The 22,868-nt window shown below is 40.9% G+C and overlaps 1 protein-coding gene across 1 annotated transcript in view; it reads left to right on the plus strand.

Moving 5' to 3' along the window:
* The first annotated feature begins 22,312 nt into the window (after positions 1-22,312).
* The window catches only part of BHLHE22 (basic helix-loop-helix family member e22), a 1,451-nt gene continuing 895 nt past the window's right edge, over positions 22,313-22,868 (plus strand). Inside the window, exon 1 of the mRNA XM_044914222.1 lies at positions 22,313-22,866. Coding sequence (XP_044770157.1) covers positions 22,313-22,866 — 554 coding nt within the window. The remainder of the gene's footprint in view (positions 22,867-22,868) is intronic.

Consider the following 22,868-nt stretch of genomic DNA (forward strand, 5'->3'; position numbering starts at 1 on the left):
AGTATGGTCCTGGTACAAAAACAGACACATAGATCATTGGAACAGAATACAGAACCCAGAAATGGACCCTCAACTCTACGGTCAACTAATCTTACAAAGGAAAGAATATCCAATGGAGAAAGAACAGTCTCTTCAATAAATGGTGCTGGGAAAATTAGACAGCCAATGCAGAAGAATGAAACTGGACCATTCTCTTATACCATACACAAAGATAAACTCAAAATGGTTGAAAGACCTAAATGTGCGACAGGAATCCATCAAAATCCTAGAGGAGAACAGAGACAGCAACTCTGTGACCTCGGCCCCAACAACTTCTGGCTAGACATGTCTCCAAAGGCAAGAGAAACAAAAGCAAAAATGAACTATTGGGACTTCATCAAGATAAAAGCTTCTGCACAGCAAAGAAAATAATCAACAAAACTAAAAAGCAACCTACGGAATAGGAGAAGATATTTGCAAATGACATATCAGATAAAGGGCTAGTATCCCAGATCTATAAAGAACTTATCAAACTCAACACCCAAAAAACAAATAATCCAGTCAAGAAATGGGCAGAAGACATGAACAGACACTTCTCCAAAGAATGGCCAACAGACACATGAAACAATGCTCAGTATCACTTGGCATCAGGGAAATACAAATCAAAACCACAATGAGATACCACCTCACACCATTCAGAATGTCTAAAATTGACAAGTCAGGAAACAAAAAATGTTGGTGAGGATGCGGAGAAAGGGGAACCCTCTCTTACACTTTTGGTGGGAATGCAAGCTGGTACAGCCACTCTGGAAAACAGTATGGATGTTCTTCAAGAAGTTAAAAATAGAGCTACCCTAGGACAAAGCAATTGCACTATTGGGTATTTATCCCGAAGATAAAAATGTATTGATCCGAAGAGGCACCTGCACCCCAATGTTTATAGAAGCAATGTCCACAATAGTCAAATTATGAAAAGAGCCCAGATGTCCATTGACAGATGAATGGATAAAAAAGATGTGGTTCATATATACAATGGAATATTACTCAGCCATCAGAAAGGATGAATACTTACCACTTATATCAACATGGATGTAACTGGAGGGTATTATGCTGAGTGAAATAAGTCAATCAGGGAAAGACAATTATCATATGTTTCACTCATACGTGGAATATAAGAATCAGTGCAGAGGATCTTAGGGGGAGGGAGGGAAAACTGAATGGGAAGAATGAGAGACTCTTAACTATAGGAAATGAACTGAGGGTTGCTAGAGGGGAGGTGGGTGGGGGGATTGGGGTAATTGGGTGATGGGCATTAAGGTGGGCACGTGATGTGATGAGCACTGGGTGTTCTACTCAACTGATGAATTACTGAACACTACATCTGAAACTTTCTCCATTCTCATTTTCATTTTGTTTTATTAAATTTAGTTGGCTTAGATTTTAAAGTTTTCTTTTTTCAACAAACCAATTTATTCATTTCTTTCATTGTGCTTATATTTTTTTCTTTTCTAATTTGTTTATTTTTACTTTTATCTTTGTTAATTCTTTTCATTTTTCTTTTGGTTTGCTATGCTGAGCTCTTTTAGCTTTGGGATTAAAACTTCAAGTTACTTTCTTTAATCATTTGTATTGGTACAAATATTAAATGCTGTGAATATTCCTCAGAAAACTTTTTTATCAGTTTTCCATAGATTTTTTAGGTTATTTCTACCCCCAACGTGGGGCTCGAACTCACAACCCCAAGATCAAGAGTTGCATGCTCCACCATGTGAGCCAGGCAGGTGCCCGTTTTCCATAGATTTTTATGTGTCATGTGTTCTTTGTGATTATTTTCTAGAAATTTTGCAACTTGGTTTTAATTTTCCCTTTGACCCAGAATTGCTTAATGGAGAGTTTTACATTTAGGAATTTATTGAGGTTTCCCTTGTCATCTGGTCTGGTCAATTTTTTATAAATGATTTATGTGCCCCAGAAAAGGGATTTTTTTTTAAATTTTGAGGAAAAGAATATGTACCTATCAAGTTATTTATTAATTTTTTTCTTTCCATTTTCTATATATTTATTAATTTTTTTTCACTTGTTTTGTCTGTTCTGTAAGAGGTATGTTAATGTCTCCTATTTGTCTCTCTCTATTTTCCCTTTCATCTCCTGCAACATCTGATTTATAGGTGCTGCTATTATGCTATTTGTTGTTAATTGAGGACTTCACTCTCATTAGAGTGTCCTTCATCAACTTGGTTTAATGTTTTTTGGCCAGAATTCTACCTTTTCTGAAATCAAAATTGTGATCCCTGCCTTATTTTTATTTACACATGTCTGTTACATCTTTTCACATCCTTTTAGTTTTAACCTTTTGAATTAGTTTATTTTAATCATGTATTATGGGTATGGCATAGAGTTGAGTTAGTTGGGTTAACTGTGTTACTTGATAAGAGATTCTCCCTTTTTGGTAATTGAGATAAGCCATTGATTTTATTGATATTACTACTGCTATATTTGCTACTGATAATGTCATATTATTATATCTTACATTTACTATATACCATGTGGTCTCTTCTCATGTTATTTATTCATTCATTCATTTATTCATTTACTTATATGTTAGTTTTAGGGAAGTTTGTATATTTGTTCCAGTCTTTACATTTACACTAATACCTTTACATAATCCCTCAGTCACCCCTATAGGAGAAGGGTATTCTTTTGGTTTTCTACCATGTAAAGTATTAAAATTAGCACACACACACACAAAAAATGTAGGGTCATGTGGGACCAAGCAAGGCAAGACTTCAGGGAGGAGCCCCTCAGAATGTGCCTATGAGTGTGGCAAGTCCCCCAAAGTTCTCAGAAGGGGTTGGTGTAATTGGAAGTCATCTTAACTGGCTAGAGGCTGTTTAATCCCATCACTACCTAGTCCAACAGGACAAGAAACAGTGGACACATTCAGAAAAGGAACTTTCGAAATGGGATGGGCTCACCATCAGGGGAAAAGGGCACAGAAAAGAATAGGCAGAAAAGTGGCATCAAAATGACACTTCAAAATTTTGCATGGGTTTGACTTTATTAGTTAGAGATTTCTTACTAAAATCTCCTTAAGAGACCCAAAGCAAATGCGCTATGATCCAGTTTGAAGCTGCCCATTAAATAGTCTAGACTGCTCGCTTGCCAGGTTTTAAACCCTAATTATTCTTCAGAATAGAAAATGCAGTCTGGATTAAATTCTACTGAAGTTGTCCTATGCCACAGAGAAATCTGTCAGCACAGAGGTCTTTTCCACAGAAGACCCTGGTAAGGAAGTTTTGGGTAGCTAATGAAGAGTTATAAAACATGTTGATGTCACGGGCCTAGAATGAATTGCAGAACAGTCACCTAGTGCTGCACTAGATTATCAACTTTGAACTATGTGAATAGGACAACACGTTGTGAGGTGGGTGATCTCAGGCATAATACCTCAAGTACCTAATTGGGATGATGTGAAGAGTTGAAGATTTAACCTGCATAAGGTATTTACCATGGTTTCTGATGCACTGTAGGAACTCAAGAAATCATTACTAGTGTTTCGATCATTATAAATGCCCACTGGTATTAGACCAAGGAAAGCTATTTAATACAGATATATCTGAAGCCAAATATATCTCTTTACTGAGATGGGCTATTTCTCAAAAGAAAAAAAAAAGATATAATCAATTTAGCTACCCAGAATGTTGTGATAATATACTAATTAATATTGTAAAGAGCTTTGGAAACATCAAGTGAAATAAAAATACTAAATATTGTGTAACAGCTTTCCTTTGAATAGCATCTTCAATACCCAATAACGTAACCTAATTTAATTAAACTATACAAAGTTAAATAATAAAGAGTGGGGGAAGAAATAAATCAAGAGGCATGGTCCAGAGAGAAGGGCATGTTTCCAGATGAGATTTGAAAAGAGAGGGTGAATCAATGAGGCAGAGAGACACTAGAAAGCTGTTTTACTTGAGAGAAGATACAGACAAGGTCTCTCCTTAGACAATCTGCTACATTCCCTGGGACCTCATTATAACATCAAATGCATCAGCATCTCAAATAACAGTGAATGTTAATGGAGATCATTGGTGAGACACAAAAGAGTACTTAATTACCCTTTGGGAGAGTAAATGTAATCATTACTGAGAATTGTCGAAGTCATATAAAAGTTGAAAAATGTAATAAATTGTCGCTGGCTAACACTGAAGATCCACGCCCCCCTTCTATAGATGGCGTTGCCTCCGGGCTGTCTTGCGTCTAAGGGAGGCCATGTGGCTAGTCCGGCTGATGCAGCATGAACAGAAGTGATGTGTGTCATTTCCACACTGACATAGATAATTTGTAGTTGTGTTCTTGCCATACTCGTTTTCCTTCCCACAGTACGCTTGGAGCTTATATGTTGAAGATAGTAGCATCAAGAAAATGGAAGGAACCAGAATCCCAGAATCCCCACTTGAAGGAAAGCAACACAAGAGAGTTGCCCAAGTAAGAACATCCATCTTGGACCAAGAATGGATCCAAAATAAAGTTATTTGCTAAATTACTGGTATTTTACAGTTGTCTGTTACCATATATTACCATCCTTAGTAATAAATTTTTATTTCCAAAGTTGGATATTTTATGTAAAGACCTATCTATTAGAATAAACAGTTGTCACAGACTAGACAAAGAATGGAGTGAAGGGGCAGGGAAAGAAACAAAAGCCCTGGTTGGAATAACACTTAGTCCATGGAGAAAAGTCTAAAAGAGAACACAGCAAGTTGGTCAGTATGGCTAGAATGAAGAGCTGGGCATCTGCCACTCTTAAATACAGCACAGAGGTCAAGTAAGGTAAGAAAAATGTCTCTCACGTGAATTGGGTTTCAGAAACCGATGTCAAAAATGTCTTTAGTGAAAGCAATTTTCACGGAGTGTTGGTAGGATAAGTCAGACCGTAGTGGACTGAGGACTGAAGTGGAACTAAAGTAGAGAAAAGAAATTAAAATGTTTTTTTCAAGAAACTTGGCATTAGAGGGAAAGAAAGGCAGAGGAAGGTACCTAGAGGGAGCTTTAAGGATGAAGACTGTCTTGTTTTGTTTTGTTTTAGGATTGGAGTGACTGGTGGATGCTACTGGCAATGCTGAAGCAAAGAGGGAGCCTTCCCTGAGAAAATGGAAGAGCGTGGTGCCACGTCCATGCAGAGGGATGTGCCCTACTTGGCAGGAAAGGTGCCTCTTCTTCTAAGAGCAAGAGAGAGGAACAGGTGCTGCTGCCTACCGGGGGCGTGTCACAGGGAGAAATTTAGCATATCTGACTCCATATTGCTTTGATTTCCCTTGCTGCTGTGACATAGAGCTCAGAAACTTCTGCTTAACTCTGCATGTAAGCATGTTAACATTTATGCCAACCGCCTGTGTCTGAAACCCGCATTTCACAGAGGAGGTAAGGAAGTATGTACAGGAATAACACTTGCCATGTCTAAAATTTATAGGAGCATCATCCCGGGAATCCTGTAGGCAAACATCAACAGACCAAGGACAGAAAAGTATCACAACCTTCTTCTGATCTTTGCGGGCACCTGGACGTCTGCTGACGTCAGTCACCTCTTGACCCCAACCTCTTCCCGCTTTCCCCTCTTCCTAACATACAAGCTCAAATTTCAAGTTGGGTGGAGATGGTTCTTTAGGACAATAGTCCCTCATCTTCTCGGTTTGCTGGCTTTCTGAATAAAGTCACTTTCCTTACTGCAACATCTTGCCTCGCGACTTATAGTCCTGGGGTGTGCAGAGCTAGTTCAGACTTGGTTACAGGAGGAATGACTGCCTGCTCTCGCTATGGGGATTGCAAAGAACTGAGATATATGGGCAATAATGTTTTCATCGATAACAAATAAAAAATCAAAAAAATGGGAATAATGTCAAGACAATGTACAATCAGATAAGAATGAAAATACATAAAACCAAGTAAGGTGGAAAATGGCAAGGATATAGAGATAGATACCTATAAGGACACAGGTGTGAAATATAGTGAAACAAAACAGAAGGAAAAGAGCTTTCTCATCGATATGGGGAATATAGTCGATAGTTGCCTTGCAATTTGAGTTAAGTGAGAAAGAAGAAAACTGTTATCAAGGGAACACAATGTGCCACAGAGTGGACTGGTTTTACAAATATTTTCTCTTTTATTCTACATCATAATTGCATGTGGTGTCATTTCCTTTTTTTATTTTAACTTGAGTAAACGGGAGTTCAATTCACAGTCCCTAAGTAACAGAGCTAGGGTTCAAACTCATATCTGTGTGACTTCAAAACTCATCTTTTCATTATACTTGAAAATTGTTATTGCTTTGGAGAATGAGAGCATATTCACTTTGGTGAAAAATAAACCAGAATTGGTATATTATTTCCACTTCTGACTTGCTATATTGTCAACTTTCCGAGAACCAAGGTCTATGTGTTTTGTTTTGTTTTTTACCTTTGTATCACTTAGGCATTGCACAGCGTTTAAGTGTATTGAAGGTGTCCCAACAGTGATTGTAGTGCAGTTTAATTTCCTTGTGGATATTTCAATATTCACAGCAGGATAAGATGAAAATATTACCAAGGAAGACAGATGAAAGAAAGAACATAATTTTGTAAGATATATAATACATAAGATATTATAATATAAGATATGTAATAAGATAATCAAGAAATAGCCAAGATGGAAAAGCAATTGATGGTGCAGATTGCCTAGAACAGCATGCATAATGACAAAGGTTATTTGAGTGATTTGTACAGGCTGACGATGGTGGAAACTATACCACTGTCCGTAGACAAGGATAGCACATTCCTGTTCTGTGCCACATCCTAATATTTTTAGGACAATAGTCCTAAAGCGGATGCGCTCAGAAAGTCTAAACATCATAGCGTCAATTAATCACTATCCAGTATTTCCAAAATGCTTTGCTTTTCTCAAGACCTGTATTGAATTTTAAAATACATCTCCATGTTCACACTACAAATAATAACTTTTGCTTAAGTTGATTTTAACCCTTTTCCTGACTCCGTTTGAGAAGCCCAAAGAGCCTTTCTTTTACAGACCACATTTTAACATATACAATTTTAACAACACGGAGTTAAGAGTTTGGAAGCAAAATAATGCATATTCTAACAAAAGTTCACAGTTTTAGGTATCAAAGGAAATCATGATATGCATAATGCACAATAAGCAACATTTGCAAACTACCCGTATGGAGCGTGGGTACATCTGGTATAATACTTAATTTGAATACTATCTTTGTGTTACTCGCTCAGCATGTCAAATAGAACCAGTTATTACAGTCACCCAAATTAACAAAACATTTAAATGCTTCATTCCAAGTCTATGACCAACAAAGCCCCCAACCAAAAATCATAGGAAAAGGGAATGGTAGGAGCTAAAGTTAAAACTTTATTTTATTAAAATTGGTTTGATTCTGTTATTTAAAACGTACTTTTCTAAATGATGTATTTTTTAAATGAGAGGCAAGCCAAAAAACAAAGAAATAATGACTTAAATCCAACTAGTTGAAACTTATCCCTATTAAACACAAGTGAGCATATGCCTGGACATCTCCATATGCATAAATATCGATAACTAATAAATAGACAGATACGTAAATGGCTATAAAATAGGGATTGTTATCTGCATATTTCAAAATTATTCAACTTTATTTGCACTTAACAGCAACACAGAAGGGAAATGTAAAACGTTCTAATTTTAGATTAATTCTTACCACTAAAATTTATCAAAGTCACAGAAAAAATTGAGTGGTTGGAATTATTATGACTATTTTAAAACTATATTTCACTTTTAAATAGTATTGATTGATGTCAGAAGATGAAGAAATTGCCACACTAACACTTTTTATCTTTCATTTTTCTTTAATTAAATATTTTCTTTGGGCTATCAAGTTTTACTTTCTGTCCCAATTCTAATGATCCTCATAGATGTTTTGTCTTAGTTTTAATTGGAATAAAGTGCTTACTCCATTCCTTTTATCAAGTCCTCTGAATTTCTGAGTTCTTTATTTTAAGTAATTGCATGGCTGGCCAAATGTCAGTATCAAGTGATGCTTCCCGGCTGGACTCAACAATGTTGAGTTTATTCTTGTTACAGAATAGCTACCTCTTTGCTTTCAAATTTAATGGACAGCTTTGATGCACGTAACATTCTTGGATCACCCTTGCCTTGGAATTAGCTTTCTTTTACTCCATTGTCTTTGGGCATTGAATATTGCTACGAAGAAATCTCAAGCCAGCCCAATCTTCCCCCAGATACATGTCATATAGAAAAACACTATACTCATTATATAGATTAAGAAACTGAGGGTCAGGAAAAAAGACTTGTTAATGGTCGTACAATTTAATTAACAAGAAAATGCCCCCAGGACTTCCTGAAGTTCATAATAGAAGTCAAGAAAATGATTACCGAGGCAACCATGCACAAAACCATGTTTTATTTTTTCCCTATGAACATCATGTTTGAATGTGTTTCCGAAGATGGCTGCCCCTTACTTATTTTAGCTGGGGCTGTGGAATGTGAAGGGTCGAGTAATGGAGCAATCTGCATTCCAGGATGGAAAAGCTATAGAATATGGCTGTATGTTTTCCTCTCTTTAAGACATAAGATAAAGTGTGCAATTATTCACAGTCACAAATTAAAGTAAAATCACAATAAAAAAAGATGAAGCCTGAATACGATGAATATAAAATATCAAATATGTGTTTACAGATGTGTTAAAAACAAATAAAGATGAGAATCAGTGAAAGAGTGAAAGCTAAGATATATGAAGGCATTCAGCAGCCACTCTTAAAAACCTTAAATAATTACAAGGATGTGAAGTCTTGAAATTATGTTAGGCACTTGAGCAAATGTAAAATCCATAAAATCCATTTTTATATTATAAAATGAGATTTTAAGAAGTATCTGTTTGTCTATCTAATGGCGCATTTTGCAATAAGTGCTTTTGTAACCTCCAAATAAATTCACAAGCCTTGCAGGCTGTGATTATTTTCTATCTCTTTCCCAAAGTAAACTATGTATATGCAATTATAAGGGCAATGGAGTGTATATAGAATTAAGAAGGGGAGACTGTGATAAAGGGGGTGTCTTTCCTTGAGGTAAAGAAAAAGCTACAATTTGATATTTTCAATCACTAATAGAAAATTTCTTTATATGATGTCTAGTATAATGGTTGCTACTACTGAAATCATATCAAATTAACTAACAAGGTCCCTTTGTACTACATGTACCACATCTATAAATTCATGCCACTAGGTGGCAGTGGCACCATCTAGGGTAGCACTGACCTCCTAAAACAGCTTCATCTGAGTCAAGCAAACCTTCTCTCCTCTACAGCATCTGGAGTTTCCCGACAGTTAACATATATCTCATTTGGAATTTTTGTGGTTATTATTAAAATACAATGAGATTAACAAATAAAAGATTAGTTAGATATCTATTTTTGGGGCGCCTGGGTGGCTCAGTCATTGGGCGTCTGCCTTTGGCTCAGGTCACGATCCCAGGGTCCTGGGATTGAGCCCCGCATCATGCTCACTGCTTTGAAGGAAGCCTGCTTCTCCCTCTCCCACTCCCCCTGCTTGTGTTCCCTCTCTCGCTGTGTCTCTCTCTGTCAAATGAATAAATAAAATCTATCTATTTTCATTTTTTAAGAGATTTTATTTATTTATTTGACAGAGAGAGACACAGCGAGAGAAGGAACACAAGCAGGGGCAGAAGGAGAGGGAGAAGCAGACTCCCCACTGAGCAAGGAGCCCGATGTGGGGCTCGATTCCAGGAGCCTGGGATCATGACCTGAGCCGAAGGCAGACACTTAACCAACTGCGCCACCCAGGTGTCCCTAGATATCTATTTTCAAGAGCAGAACTCTTAGAATCAAGATTTAGAGAAAGCTCCATCCATGATGGCTGAATATTTGCTGCATTGCTCTGCATCCAACTGAGTTGAATTGTACTGCACGAACTGAATCAAAGTAATACAGATAGATGCATTGCTGGAATGTTTAAATAGGTTTTGTCACCACTTACCTTAATTTAGGTTACAAAATTACTCTGACATGCTTTGTAGATGCAGGAGCTTTCCTGATTCTGCTCCTTCAGCTGAGTTTTAAAAACTGGCTACTTACTCTTCTCAAGATGAAGATCACATTTTATCTTGCTAATGAGCTTTGAAGCGCAGTTTCTCCCTGCAGGACAGTTACTCTTCAAAACTAGGCTGAAGAAATTCTTGCTGGAGCCCTCTGCTTTTTCTCTTACCTCTCCAACTGACCCCTGGTTCAAAACTGTCACCTCTGTTATAAGTCACACTCCCTAAGAATCAATGCTTTCTTGGATACATTGTCATCTGTAAGCCTCTCCGATACATTTCCTCTTCTGAAGCTGCTTTTCTTGTGAGAAGCTCTTTTTTTCTGAACATTCATTTAAGATGTTCTATTAAGTAAGTTAGCAGGTTTCAGATCTCTTCGTCTCTCCTTGAAGTTTTGTTCTCTTGTCTTTGGTTATCCTTCAATGTAATTGGAAGTAGACAGAAAAGGCTGATTTTAAAGTTTCTGTAGGTAACAATTACGTCTTCATACCTTACCCAGCATCAGGTTCTACCAAAGATACCTGTATTCATTATATATTCTCTTAACTGTAGCCTGAGATTGTTTACGACGTGCTATTTCTGTATCATAATATCTTTTTTAAATTAACAAATAAGCCCATGCATTTAAAAGAAAAAAAAAAGCTGTAATATCAGCATGGGTAACTAGAAAACATAAGGAGTTTGACAGTACCAAACACACACACACACACACACACGCACACACACACGCAATGAAGAGGCGCTCTGACCTTAAGTAGTATGCAAATTGCTTTCTTTTAAATGGTAGCATGATCAACACAAATGATATTTCTGGGTCTTGGCACATCAAACTACCCACAGATGAAAGATGACTTAATTGCTTTGACCACAGTCCGAGTCAGAAGAGCTCAGTTGGCAAATATAAAAATAGCTTGGTGCTATTTGCATTTGCATTTGAGTAAGAAGTGATTTCATTTTAATGTCTAAAGGCTAAGTAACAAAGCAAGCCACAGGTAGTGACACACCTTGGAAGAAATGGACACAATCCCTAACCGGAGTGTGTAAGGGGTGCAGAGGGCACATTGATCTTGTCAGCTCTATCCGTGTGCATAGGAAACACTGCTGTCAGCTCAGCACCTTCAAATTCAGACCACAATATACTGAGAGTTTATGTCTTTAGAGGTTTAAGCAGTTAAGCATTCATAGAGATTTGTTGCCCATGCCATCACCTTTAAATAACCTCCTAAAAAGCTTTTAATAATTAATTATTCTTCTGAACGTCTAATATTACTGTTAATAGCTTACATTGCTCCTCATAATTTCATCTAACAAAGTATTTCCAATAAACAGTCATAGGGAGTGAGGTTTGCTGTATTTTAGACTTTACTATGCAATAGCCCAAATAAAGTAAAAATATATAGAAGAGAAAAAATATGACACAAAGAATAGGAAGTTTCTCCAGGCCTTGCACTAAATGTGATTCCAAAGCAAGTAATGGTAAAATGGGGACTATGGACTCTCCATTTCTTCTAACTGGTTATCTTTGAGATGTCTATTTTCATACCTTCTAACTTTGTGATATAAACAGCAAACTTAATTCAGGAAGAAAAAAAAAAAAAACCTGCCATCACTGATTACCATAGCCAGGCTCACAGACATTTAAATCAAAAGTCACCTGAGTTGGATAAGGTTTAAGTTTTTTCAATAAATTATTTTTTATAATGACTATAAAAGTTATATAGTACACAGAGGCTCGCGGGAGCTAGATGCTTTACTGTACCTGAATTGCAAGGAATACTTTCTGAGACATAAAGCTGACAATCAGACATCTGAGTGGAACTGGAAAATAGCACTCCCTGAAAGATTAGAGTGGGAATTTTAGTAACCTCGAAGGCAAAAGCCATTGTTCTTTTACTCTTGAACCAGTAGACAGAATGGGCAAGTGATAATACAAATGCATGGAAAGAGACCAAAAGGGTAAAGTCCTACACCAGAATCACTTAATCAGAGCTGAAAGTGACAATTCTTGTTCCACAAAAATCTGTATTTCTTCTGGTATTTAAAAACCAGTTCTGTGATTGTGCTAAAATCATAAAATGGCTCAATTTACAAAATAAAACTGTGTTATTCTTTACCGACATGCAATAAAGTCACTGAGGTTGCAGTATCTTGTTTTTAATGTCATAGATTTTTTTTTTTCAAAAATTTAATTGCTGGTGAAGAAGGGCACATAACTCTGGGGAAGTGAAAACATATATTGTTCGTAAATGTCATTATTATTTTAAAACGCATTTTTGATCCAAATGACATGAGAGAAAATGGTTTCAGGTAATGAAATTTGAGGGACAAAAATATGGAGAGTAAGTGGTTAAAATTAGGAAAACTACTGTTAGTATTTTTAAAAAGAAAAGAGAATAAATAATGATGCAAAGAACCTAGAGAAAACATTAGCACTTTATTGAATCCTTTATTCTTAAGATTTTTTAATTGTTAAAAAAAAGCTATACACATAATAGCAAATATCTGCCACCCATAATTTTATCCAAGTATTTAAAGTAACTTATAGGAAACCACCCTTGTCTCTCCAGTTCAAGTTTCCCCCACCCTTAGCTGTCCAATTCAAGGGAACCAGGGTTAACTGTTAGTAAACTTCTTACAGAATTTTTTCCTGCATGTATTTACCCACAGACCCTATATGATACCAAAAATGACCATATTATATTCTACATCTTTCTTTTTGAACTTAATTATAGGTCAGAAATGTCTTTCCAGGTCAGCTCATTTACTTTGTATATCAGCATACTATTTTATAGAATGTAGGCATTATCATTTATGTAATTATTTACTTACTGAAGAACATTTAGGTTGTTTCATATTTTCTGCCCTTTTAGAAAATCTTTATACATATATGTATAATGCTCAGTCCATTATTTCTGTAGGCCAGATTCTTAGGTGTCAGACTCCAAATCACCTTCCCAAAAAGACTGTACTGGTTTTGACTACAACTGTTTCCCTCACAACCCTGCATAGTGTTAATTTTTTTTAATTTGGCCTATTTTAAAAATTGTTTTAATTTGTATTTTCTTTTTATTAATGATCCTGAACATTTTTTTATATCATGCTTTGGACATTTATATTTCTTCTGCTAATTGCCAGATAAAATTATTTTCCTATTTTTCCATGAGACAAATTCTTGTTTTGTAGAAGCTCTTTGTATATTGGATGTGTTTATTTTCTCCTCCTAGTCTGCCATTTGTCTTTTAACTTTGTTTATGGTCTCTTTCCTTGCAGAACAGGAATTTAAATTTTTTCGTGTGTAGTTAAATGTATCAACCTTTTCCTGTGTGAGTCCTTGGGTTTTTGCCTTGCCTAGGAAAGCCTTTCTACTCTAAGTCTATAAAAACCATCTATCTCTATAAGTATAGTGTGTTACCATTCTGTTCTGTTATTTCTCATCCACATGGAATTGATTTAACTCTGATTCTAATAAAATAATAAAACAAATTTTAGGTAGAAATTTTCTTCGAATACTTATAGAATATTAAAACGGGGTGCAATGAAAAGCCGAGGTTTAAAAAGAAAAAAAAAACAATTCAGACAAACCTGATTTCCTTTCTTGATAAAAATAACTAAATTAGTGGGTAAGGGAAGGCAAGGTGTGTAATAAATTTAGCGCTTTGACATACATTGTCTCCATAAATCTTTCATAAAAAATTAATTCAAATTGGCTTTGAGACGAACACTGTCAACTGAATTGAAAACCTCCTGATGGACCATAAACAACAGAAATAATAATAGCATTGATGTATCCAGCCATAGGGAGGAAGAAACAGATGCCACACTAAGATCAGTGATAGATCTGGATTCACAGCGCTTTTATATTAATGATCTAGAAGGAAGGAAGAAAAATGATATCATCATTAATTTAACAAATGTCACTAAATTGAAAAGTCACTAATTTGGAAGCATTATAATAGAAGATTGTTGTGAAGGACAGAAACACAGTGGGATATCCGAGTAAGAATTGACTTTGAGCCAAATCCAAGGCCATTCTTCTATTATCCACATACCAGTTAGTTCAGTCAAATCACACTATGGTGACCACTTTGCAACTGACTAGAGACAAATTCATTCAGTTCAAGATAGCAGAAAGAGAGCAAACACTGCACAAGCAGGGCAGTTAGGGATATTCAGGAGAAGGGAGAGGGAGCGGGGATGTGGGCATAGAAGATGTGGGAATATAAAGTGTCCAACAGCTATGACTCTTACTCCCATGAGCCACCAGCATGGCCGAAGCCGTGAAAGATGCTCTAAAACGTGCCAGTGTCCGAACGTTGTGATAGACAAAGTGAACAAAACACAAACCAGTAATGATAATTAAAGGTGACTGAACTGGTTTAGATGGAACAGTCAGAGAAGTATAATAAAGTGCTAACATTAAATTCACATAACATTTTAACGTTTACAAAAACACTTCCCCATAGTCTCATTTGATTAATACCCTGAGACAGTCAGGAAAAGCATGATTAATGGATCCATATTCCTCCTGAAGCTAAGCAGGATCAAGAAAACTGTCAAAGAGTACAGAGTCACTCTGCAGAGGACCTGCTATTTCTACTATGCCTTTTAAAGCAATTCACAGAGAAGTGCAATCAGGGTTGGACATAGGTAAAAATCATAGTCCACAAACTTTGTTTCAAAAGAAAAGCCGACTGTATCTTCATGAGATAAGGACTTTCCACAGACACTGAATATACTAAATGCGTTCTTTGGCCTCAAATCTGCATACCTTCCTTCCTTCCTTTGTTCCTTCCTTCCTTCCTTATTTCTTCCTTTTTGTGCCCCCATGATCCTTGTTCTCAAAAACAATGGGAATATGGGAAGCGACTCAAGGGAGTAAGAATGTTTAAGTATGTGGATTACAAAACAGTCGTTCTGGGAAAATCTCATCTTCTCATCCATAATGGCAACTGGAGATTTTTTTCGTAAGTACCTAAGTCCAGGAGGCTCTTAAATCACTTTTGAGGTTAACTTGAATGTCCCCATGCCACCCACATAGTAATATCCATTCTCCACATGGGCATTGCTCTATCACAGACATACAGCCTGGGTAGTCTGCCATAATGGCGGTTTACAAATGACAGCCCCCTTCAGGTAGTCTAAACGAAACCTTTCATCAGAAGAATGTTCTTTTTATGTTAAGGCACTTTTGCCATGATGCCTTGCAGCTGTTGGTTTCCTTTTTTATAATACTGGCTTACCACTGTGTAAATACAGCACAAATGTGTGTGTGTGTGTGTGTGTGTGTGTATTTCCAAGTGGACAACTCAATCAGTATAGTTTTCAGCCAAATACATTACTAGAAAAGCCCAGTTAATGTTTCTTAAACATAAGCTAAATTGATTATGTACAAGACTGCATTGCTAGAGTAGATCAAATGACCTCATCAAAAATGTTTGAGAAGGTGTCAAACTTATCCATGTTAAATTTCAAAATTTAACTGTGAAAAGCTCTCTAGCTAACCATCTGTTTATCTACTTCCTCCTATACATAATCAAATTTCTTTCAAACAGAAACTCTTACATTGACAGAGTAAATGAGTCCAAATATTTGGCTTAATAGATTTTCACTTTAATGAATCAAATAAAATTAATCTTTCAACTGAAGTGAAGTTTACAATTGTCTGTTTGATCTACAGTATTTTTGAAGGATATTCATAATATTTTGTACACTATCGAAAGCATATCTACTTTTATTTGTATTATAAGCAGGTGGCCTGTGTATATAATCGTAGATGAGAAATGTTTTTAATTGGGATATTATCTCAAAGTTTTACTGGATTTTAATCGTATTTTTAAAAGGGATCAAAGCTTGTGAAAATACACTTCAGAAGCATTTTAATTCATAAAAGTGTTAGGTATCCATAATTCTACTTTATGCATTAAATTTGAGGGAAATGATTTGGCTGCAGATGATATTTCAAGCTCAGAAAGCCTAAATAAGACATTCTGAGAGACTGTGTGATGAGAAGACTATTAAACAGAGAAAGCAAAGGGCTATTGAGAAAAATGGGGAAGATTATTTACTAATGTTGATTGGTAAAATTCGACGAATTATTAGGAGAATTAATATTTCAACACACCATCCTCTCCCATTAGTCTCCTTTCTACCATATATGGTAAGTAGTATCCACAGAAAGCAAAAGAAGAGAACTGTTTTTACTGAAAATACCCACACTTGAAAAAGAAATCTTTTGGGGGTTAAACTATCTCAATAGTATTCAGCACTTGGGTTTCTCTAGTCAATTAATTCCCAAGAGCACTGAGGTATTTATAAAGTTACAGTATCTTTTGCATAAAATGACTAATTAAAACCCTGATTTAGAAATTAAGCTGTGGTTATTTTCTTCTTTCAAATTATGTATTTATGACAAATTAAGAAATTATATTTTATCATAATTCCTTAGAATAAGAACTATATCTGCCTCTGTAAAAACTATGTGTGTGTAAATAAAGCATACAAAGTTCTATTTACAAATAACTAGCTTCCAGGAGTGTGTGTGACAACTTTTAATGATCATAAATTCCAACTCACGTTTTGTAATCGTAGTCAATTTATCACTGAAATAATTTTGGAGGCGTAAAATAAAGTGTCTCATACTTGAATATTTCATATTCAGCATTTAAGTATCATTGTCATCCACCTCGTTATTCTCCTTGTTGCCAGGAGATGGCGCTGTGGGTTTTAAATCGCAGCGCTAAAATCCCAAAGCCAAACTGAACTCTCTGCGGTGTTTCTTAATTGGTGGATACAAGGCAAGCCTTAAAATTGTTCACCTTTTTTTTGGGCGAACAATTTTTCTTTTAAAAATGTTTTCCAACGTTCGATGAAGATATGGTTCCAGGGAGGAAACACATGTAACACGAATAAGCATATCAGCACTTAGGGAGTGCAACTGAATGTAGGAGTATGCCCCCGGTAACCTAGAAGGGAGTGAACTCTTCAGAAACTCTTCTCTAGTCTTCCTCTATCTCCATCTGTTTATCCCCTCGTTCTCTGGGGTCTCTGCAGTGATAGGCAAGCGCCAAGTTTTTACGCTTGCCTTCCCGCGCCCCTCCCCTTAAGAGTCCCCATAATCGGAAAGCCCCCTCGGGAGCCAAATGAGCCCTTGGTGGCGGGCTAGGGACGCCCCCTGCGTGCCCATGTGGGGCGCACAGTTGTGCTGAAAAAAGCTGTTTCTCCCGGTTCTCTGAGGGTTTCTCTTCTATGTCTGTTCCAACAGTCTTGAGGGTCAACCTCTTTTCTTTAGGATAAAGAAAAGGAAAATCTTCCCGAAAGAACTTTAGATCAACAGGTTTCAACTTTTCCACGGTCGAAGTCCTTGGAATTGCCAAGCACTTCTGAGCAATTGCAGTGCTGGGGCCCTTGGCGCGCTGCCAGGAATGTTCCAGCTCCCATGGCCCCAGCACCCCCGCTGCCCTTTTCATTAGCCCCGGCAATCCCCGAGACACACGTGGAACCACAGTGTGGCTCTGCAAGTGAGCTGTATGGGACCTAGCGAAGAGGATGAGAAGATACGACAAAACGACACCGGAAGATTTGAGTGGAGGAGCTCGATGGGCTTGAATCTTTCCGCCGCGGATTGGAACCTGCTCTCCCAAACGCCGCGAGGTGCAGGACGATCAACCTCAGCTGTGCAGACTTCAAGCTGACCCAAGTGCCACCAGACAGCATTGGGCGGGCGAAGGGCAGGGGGAGGCAAATAAATCTTCAAGGTCAGTGTGCCTCTGATTGGCGCTGGGGGCACGCCCAGCTTCCGCGCGTCGGCCACCGTCCCCGCCCCCCCCCACCCGCCCCGCAGCCTCCCTGGAGGGAGCCGCGCTGGGTTCTCTGCGGTTCCGGCCACGTGCGACCTTCCAGGCAGGACTCCTCCGGGCCAGCGCAGCCCGAGAGGGTTCCCATCACTCCTCAGGAAATTTGCTTTTCCCGAGAAGCTCCCAAGCGAAAGTTCATCTCATTCTTGCCAAACTTTGCTTTTACTTTTTAGAGTGTTCTCTCACACACACAGGACAATTTTCCCCTTTAGAAAACACACAGAGATACCCAAATCCCAGTGCTCAGGAGTTTTCCTAACTTTTTCAATCTAGATAAGTAAACTAATAAACATTAGGGCTATAGAAATAACAAAAACTCCTGGGTTGGCTCTTTAAAAGCAGGTTAGATTGTGTTCTGTTCTTACTTTATTTAGGTTCCTATTTCAAATCTCAAGCAAATACTAATAAAGATGATCACTACGAAATTTAATTATGACCTAAAAAATTAGTTTGGTCCGAAGTTCAAGGCTCTAATTTCACTGCGGTGATGGTTGCTGAATATTCTAGAATCCTTTCAAAGCTGTAGGTATGTTCCCTCCTGCTGTAACAAAATTGTGTTCATCTTTGCCCAACATGCTCTGGCGTCTGTAAATTTGGTATCCAGCACTCGGCAGAGAATGCTCCCTGTCCGGCTGTGTTGTGGACAATGAGCCTGGCAGAGCCAACCTGGGCAGCACCAACGGCGCCCTACTGGGTGTGTGGTGGAGGACGCGCGCCCGCCCTTCCCGCCCGCGGAGGGGCCTGAGCCGCCTCGTCCCTGCTGCGGGTGGAGGAGACTGTCCCTCAATTGCTTTGGTAACTCACAGTGACCGTCTCTGAAACTGCACAGAGTCCGAGTATTTCGCTTCTTATGCATCATTCTCAAGGGGTCATCTGTGGGTCAGGAGTTTTCACCGCGGGCTAATTTCCTACCCTTTCTTTTCCCCGGGCAGCCAGGAGGTGTTTAGTTTGTTCACTGCTACCTTTCTAATTTGCTAGTAGCTGCCGGAGCCCGGGCCCTTTCCCAGCTTCTGGGCGGAATAAAGTTCAAGCACAGTAATCCAGAGCTCCTGCGGCCAGAGGGCACTAAGTGAGCAGCTGACGCCAGTCCTTTGCGGGTAGAAACCGGGCGGTATGATCCCACTCAACTGAAGAGAGGGGGCCTAGGCCGTGACTTAGGGTGGCGATGATTAAACCAGGTAACGAGACACCAGGCAGATGTGTTTTCATTGCCTTGTAAGATAAATGCAGTAAGTGCCTGACAACTTCCCAGAAGCAATCAGCAAAAGTTTACGAGTGCGTAAACCTCAAAGACCATTCCCCGACGGTTGTTATAAGGCCCACATTTAGAGCTTCTATAAATTCTCCCGCAGTTTCCCAAAGCTAAGTTTCCAGTGACTATTAAGCAGCCACCTCCTCCGGGGAGGCCGGGGGGGGGGGGTTTCTTGAACCACCAAAGAGAGAGGTTTTGGGCTCCTACTAAGTGAAATAAAAGTTGCGCAAAAGTTTGTTCCGGAAGTTTGGATGGCCGGGGAGAGCGGGGAGGTGGAAGAGAGGAGTGGAGGTGGGGTCGGGGAAGGGCCACGAGGTGCTCTCCGGTGCTGAGTACGTGGCAGCGGCGAAGGACCAGGGTCCGAGGGTCCGAGGTCTAGCCAGGGCAGCCTTCGGTGGGGCTCCGGCTCGGCCATTTCGCCCCTGCGGGGCACGGCCCTTTTCGGCGGCCGGTAACTAAGCCCGAGCTCCTACCGGACCCGGGCATGCTCGATCCTTCGCCCATCTAGTGCCCACTGAGGGGCCATCAGCAATGCTGGCGTCGCGCGGAAAGTGCGGGCCCACTACATAGGCAGGGTGGCTGGAGAAACCGTGTCAGACATCCGGGGACATGTCGCCAGTCCGGCCAGAGCCACGACGGTGTCAGCCTCAGTCCTTCGGTAAGTGGCAGAGGACTTCGGTAAGTTACTGTCAGGCACACAAGACTCACCTATGTTTATAGAGAACCTTTGTTTATGATCCCAGTGAAAAAGCTGCTAATTGAAAAACAATAACAGGAGCGTGTCTTTAGCTTCCTAAAAGGAGAGGTTAACAGCTGCGAGCGCCAGGGGAGGGAGAATGGGAGGGAAGTGGTGAGCGAGAGGCCGCCCTGCACGTAAACGTGCTTTTAAGTCCCCAGTGAGACACGTGGGACGGCTCAAGCCTTCCAGAACCACCGGCCTGGGTCCTAAGCTGGATCGCTTCCCGCAGCCCTCTAGCTTTTCCCTCAATCTTTGGATTCCAGTAAATCCGAAGGCGCGAAAGTAACCGACGACTGCGTAGTATTTCCGTCCCCATGAGACTGAATCTCAGGCAATTATTTTGGAAAGATACCGCTGAGCCCCTTTTCATTCTTTCCAGGTGAAAATGCAGACGCCCCTGTGTCGTCCTCACCCCTCCTTTATCAAATAAGGCGCCCAACTGTTCTGATATTACCATTCAAAAACAGGTTCTGTGGCGAACCTCATTTGTGAATCTATTACAGAGATTAATAGATTATTTCTCCTTTTTCAACTAATTCTCAGTGGGGAAATTTAACCATATGGTAAGGAGAGAATTAGAATTTCATCACATTAGAGCAAAATGTAATGAAAAGAGTCCAACACCTGGGGCCAACTCTGAAAGCCACAATTAAAAGGTTTTTAATGAAACCAGAGAAACCAAAAATTTCATAGTCTTCAGTAATTCTGCCACATAAGAAAGATTTATTGGAGGTGTTGGGAAATATTGTTTTTACTTGTGTCACAAGGATGAAAACCAGCCGCTAAATACCATGTGCTCCCAGATCGAACTCAGGAGCGAGAGGACGGCGTGTACCATTTCCCATCCCGAAAGGAGCACTTGTTTTCCCAGCTCTCCCCTTCCTAGCCCTCCAGGAACAACCGAGGCACATCCAGAGGTCCCTGAATGGCTTCCTAGCTGTCGGTTATGTTTCCGGGTAAATAAATACGCACAAATGCCCCACTTGGTGTGTGAGAGGATTTGACTCCTGATGGAGTTGGCCATTCTGAAACAACTGGATTTTAATCTTGAGGAAAGTTTGAGAAATCAGTTTCTTCCCGTTTAGGAAATCATATGCTTCATAATCACCATCGCTGTCCCAGTTATTTGGAGACCACTGCAAAAGCACCCCTTCCCCTTTTTTTTTTTTTTAATCTAATGGGCTGCATGATCAAGTTGCTCTCCATTTTCCTTTTCTTTTTTCTTTTTCTTTTTTTTTTTTTTCCCCAATCCGGAGAGGAAATGGGCAGTGGGCGTGCGGGTGGAAATTAGGCAGTGTGTTCGAAGGGGACGACTGCTTTGCTCTCTTCCTAGCTGAGAATCTTGGGTGAATTTGGGGCAAGCCAGCGGGACACTACTTCCCCCCGAAACTCCCATCACCAAATCCAGATCAGAGTCATTCTACGAACAGGCGTGGAGTATAATTCTCGCCCGCAAGGGTAATTTAGCACAAGATGAGACAGCAGTGGCGAGGGAAGGGCCGTGGGGGTGGGGGTGCGGCGGATGGGGGGCGTCTGCTTTCCCCGGGACTCCCAGGCTTTGCCGCCGATCTACAATTTGCTGAAGGAGCAAAGAACATCCTCGGCTCTAAGTAGGGCTTTTAGTGTGCTCATTGATGAGTGAAAGTCGCCACACATGTCAAGCTAAAGGCAGTTGTTGGGTTACTAACAGGACCCAGCGCCTTGCAAACATATGCGCTAAGCTGTGTATACAGATGGCACGCAGAATAATGGAGCAGGCGCCTTTTATAAAGCTCTAGCTGCTGCCTGTCTTCAGACCTGGGAAATGAAACTATTCAGACTCGCGGCCAGATAGCGCCTGCGATTGTTTGTTACCGTTTTAATCCTATTAATTAAAACGTTAACCTGATTGGGTAGAAAGCTCTGTCCCAACAGGCGAGTCTTCTTCATAATAACCTACTCAGAGATAATGATGTAAAAGACTCCCCCGTCTGTGGCGGCGGCTGGTTGATGGGTCCGGAAATCTCTTGAAGGTGAATCCAAGCAAGATAAACGGTGCGGAGAGGCGGCGCGGGGCTGGGCTCAGAGCGGCGGCGGCAGCGGCGGCGGCTCCACTCCCTCCGCGCCCACCCTCCCACCATGCGGGGCCGCGGCCCATGGTGAGCCCCAGCAGCCAGCACCATCGGCTGGAGACGAAGAAGAAGAAGAAGAGGAGGCGGAGAGCGCGGGGGAAGGCGAAAAAGAAAAAGAAGGGGAGAGGGCTGCCAGCAGCACCGGGACCGACGCGCGCACCAGCCCAGGAGCCCGGCTCCGGCGCATCTGCGGCGCCGCCTGACTCCCCAGCCGAGGCGGCGGCGGCCGGCGCGGCGGGCCGGGGCTACGCGCCGGCGCCGGACCATGGAGCGCGGGCTGCACCTCGGCGCGGCCGCCGCGGGCGAAGACGACCTCTTTCTGCACAAGAGCCTGAGCGCCTCCACCGCCAAGCGCTTGGAGGCGGCTTTCCGCTCCACGCCCCCGGGCATGGACCTGTCCCTGGCGCCGCCGCCCCGGGAGCGCCCGGCGTCGTCCTCCTCATCGCCCCTGGGCTGCTTCGAGCCGGCTGACCCCGAGGGGGCAGGGCTGCTGCTGCCACCGCCTGGGGGAGGCGGCGGCGGCGGCGGCGCGGGAGGCGGCGGCGGCGGGGTGGGCGTCCCCGGGCTGCTCGTGGGCTCTGCCGGCGTTGGGGGCGACCCCAGCCTGAGCAGTCTGCCGGCTGGGGCCGCCCTGTGCCTCAAATACGTCGAGAGTGCGAGCCGAGGCTCGGTGGCCGAGAGCAGCGGCGGCGAGCAGAGCCCCGACGACGACAGCGACGGCCGCTGCGAGTTGGTGCTGCGGGCCGGAGGCGGCGACCCGCGGGCCTCCCCGGGCGCGGGAGGCGGAGGCGCCAAGGCGGCCGAGGGTTGCTCCAACGCCC

The sequence above is a fragment of the Neomonachus schauinslandi genome, chromosome 4 (genome assembly GCF_002201575.2).
Source record: "Neomonachus schauinslandi chromosome 4, ASM220157v2, whole genome shotgun sequence".
In the NCBI taxonomy this organism is placed as follows: Eukaryota; Metazoa; Chordata; class Mammalia; order Carnivora; family Phocidae; genus Neomonachus; species Neomonachus schauinslandi.